We start from the raw sequence: 3,498 nt of genomic DNA on the forward strand, positions 1-3,498 counted from the left end.
AGCGCGGAACCCACCACGCTTACTAATTATGCCTGGGCTTCTAAGACCCACTCGAGAAGGAGTCTAGGGTGAGACACCTTCCGCTATTCGAGAGGGCGCCTGCGGCCTACGTAAGTGGTGCAAACTTCTTGTCTTGAAGTTTTATTGGTCTCCCGCGTAAACCAAGCTACTCAGCTTCTTTTCTCCACTGAATTTTCCTACTGAGCTATCCTCATTCTATTGTTCTCTATATCTCTAATTAGCATATAAATAGTCGCCTAGGCCGTCTCTCCTTCGAATACCCTGGATCAGCTGGGGCTGGTCCCCAGTACTCAACACCTTTTAAGAGAGCAGATCCTAAGAGTTCTGATCACAGGGGAAAACTGTTTTTTTGGTAGTTGTATGAGACAATGGATGTTACCTAAACTTACTGCAGTAATCATTTCACAACGTATGGAAGACTAGTCTTTATGCTGACACCTTAAACTTATACAGCATGTCAACTACAGCTCAACAAAACTAGAAATAAAACAAGTCAACCCAGACAACGTGCTACTGTGCTTTCTTGGTTCCAGTAAGAACTACGCAAGCTATTAGCCTCCTGGCAGCCTCAGCGAAAAAAGAATGTGAACTCCATGTGGGAAGTGTCAAAACTTCAGTGCTGTTGCACCACCAGAACCTTGCTCTCCAGTAAGAACATGTGTTCACATTCTGTCTTTGGCAAATATTTTAAGATCCCCTTAAAAAGGCATTAAAAACACAATAAATGATTTGGTCAACACCTAATTACCACTCAGGCACTTTTTCATTTCAGCTTATCCTCAAAAAGAAGCACAATAATCGAGCCCATGTATTTAACCTCCAAGTTTACTTTTCAATAGGGCAAATGGCCTCCAGAGCAAAGACAACAGTCATGTAAGATTATAACCTAATTGTGCCAAACAATGCTATGTGTTCATATTACTTTATGTGTTAAATCACATGCACACAAATCTACCGACCCCTCAAGTCCCTCCTAAAAACCACAGAAAAAATTCAAATTTGCATTTCACAAAAGGAACAGAGAAAGCAACCACAACCCATTCTCTAAGGCTACTTTTTAAACTGTCTCTCAAATTTTATTTGCCTCACACTAATCAAAACACAACATAAAAATCATTTACTAAGGGATAAAATCAGAATTATTTTGACCAATAACAATAGTGAACAAAATACCTGGGAACAGCCAAATCTGGAATAAATGTTTGTCCATGTAAATTATATCTTACCCCTAGGCTGCAGGTATAGCTGCCAAAAAGCAGTTTATGTCTGTAACTTAATTATATTTATGTATACACACATCTTATTCTAACAAAGAACTTGAAGTGGTTTAAGTGGTAAGATTTTGGTAGGAAGAGATGGTTCTTCTCCATCATGCAGCTTTTTTAATTATTTCTTTTTTAATCATACTTTTAATCAAAAGTATCTAAAAGTACTTTTCCTCTTGAACAAACAAAATGTTGTAACATGAAAAGAGCACGTCCACACCATGTTTTTAAAAAAAGCCTAGGCATCGAATCTAGAACAGCTATATCATGCATCACACACCCACCAAGGCCAAAACCAGCATTAGTTAAATCTCAGTGTAAGAGCTGAGCAGCTTCCAATTTTCTTAAATTTTTCTACTTACCAATTTATCATTTTCATTGGGCATTTCAAATACACATCTCAATTTAGAATCCATTAATTCATCGGGTTTCGCTTCTTTCCACTAAAAACAAAGGAAACCAAACAATGAGACAGAGGAAATACAATTGCGACAAGTAGGTTTCCCCTCAAGGGATAACCAAAGGGTTAGTGTAGCTGCCTGGAGACAGGCTGGGAGGTTTCCAGGTGCCACAGAACTTTCTACAGAACCTTATAAGAGCTACTGTCACCACCATTAAAACCACACTAACATCCCTAGAAACGACCAGGCTTCACTGTTAGCAATGCACTTCTAAACTGTCTCTAACAAATACGACTTCAAAATTCCTTCATTCTTGACATGAGTTAGGATTATCCATAGAGAAGAGATGCACAGATCTTTTTAATTTTAAAAAGTAGGTTTCTCAATGAAGAACTAAACAAAACCCAAGTTTAAACAACATTCCCCCAAAAGATTTCTGTTCAATTTCTCTACTCACCACAGCTTCCATGTCTGAAATGTTTGGTGGAGCAAAGATGGTCTGTACCATGAACTTGTGTTTACTCTTCTCATTGGGGTCATAGTCAAAAGGCTGCAGCATTACTGCAGAAGAAAGGACACATCACTGACTTTCGACCATTCCCAGCACTCACTCACTAATTTGAAAATTTAAAGAAAACCAGGAAAGTTGCAAGAAACACTGGATTATTAAAGTTGATTCAGAATCAGTTTTATGATTTTCAATTATTTTTACCTTGTCTATGTTTTTAATTTGCTACATCTTTAACAACCCACAAAATAAATGGCTATTTAAAAAAATAAGTATCTATAATTTCCCTCTCTAAACTTAAGTTTGGAAAATTTTCAAAACTTTGCTAACGTTAACTATTACAATGCCTATAAACTCAAAATCTAGTAAATTTGTATTTAAAACCACTTATAAATTTAGTTTTCACATTAGTATTTAGTGATAACAGCTCTTAAAATCAGACAACTGGAATATTTATAGGAGAAATTCTAGGTAACTTAAAACTCACTACCATTTATTAGTGCTTCAATATAACTAGCTTTTTCTAAAATAGATTTTAAATAAACATCTATTCAAGAGTTTATCAGTGTGTTTAAATGAGTCTAAGCCAACAAAGTGTAGAAGGAAACCATACAGCCTCATCATTTCTGAACTTTTCCCACTGTCCTACTAATTATATTTAAAATTTTTTCCCAAGCATTTATGGTTTTCAATGGCCTACAAGAGGTTTTTTAGAGGCTCTGTATGGTTGAAATTATGTAATACAATCTAATAAGAGATTATAAAGAATGAATCAGCAATTCCACAAAATATGTACACAATACTGTGGAGTTAACTTCCCTGCTAATATTTAGATATTTCTAAGATAGATGTCAACATTTTCAAAAACTCAGATGAAATTAAGCAAATCCAAGAAATAGCAATTATATAAGAACTTCTTCTTTATAAGGTCCGTCTGAGAGATCCTTAACTCCCATTATGGTAAAAAAAAAAAAAATTTTAACGGCCAAATACACAGCAGTAGAAAATGCACAAGATAGGGGGAGTCCCTGGTGGCTCAGTGGCAAAGAATCTGCCTGCCAATGCAGGAGACACGGGTTCAATCCTTGATTCAGGAAGATCCCACAGGCCACAGGGCAACTAATAAGCCCTTGGTACACAGCTACTGAGCCTGTGCTCTGGAGCCCAGGAACCACAACTACTGAGCCCGAGTACCTAAAGCCTGTGCTCTGCACAAGAGAAGCCACGGCAATGAGAAGTTTGCGCACCACAACTAGAGAATACCCATGCAGCAACAAAGAACCAGCAGCCATAAATAAGTAAA

At 37.0% G+C, this 3,498-nt stretch overlaps 1 protein-coding gene across 1 annotated transcript in view; it reads right to left on the bottom strand.

Moving 5' to 3' along the window:
- Positions 1 to 3,498, bottom strand: part of VAPA (VAMP (vesicle-associated membrane protein)-associated protein A, 33kDa) — a 17,611-nt gene that overhangs the window by 10,795 nt on the left and 3,318 nt on the right. Inside the window, exons 3-4 of the mRNA XM_010859115.1 lie at positions 2,145 to 2,248; positions 1,649 to 1,729 (exon numbers count right to left, since the gene is read on the bottom strand). Of these exons, the coding sequence (XP_010857417.1) occupies positions 1,649 to 1,729; positions 2,145 to 2,248 (185 nt within the window). The remainder of the gene's footprint in view (positions 1 to 1,648; positions 1,730 to 2,144; positions 2,249 to 3,498) is intronic.

Source organism: Bison bison, unplaced genomic scaffold, assembly GCF_000754665.1.
Source record: "Bison bison bison isolate TAMUID 2011002044 unplaced genomic scaffold, Bison_UMD1.0 scf7180017864453, whole genome shotgun sequence".
NCBI classification, from domain to species: Eukaryota; Metazoa; Chordata; class Mammalia; order Artiodactyla; family Bovidae; genus Bison; species Bison bison.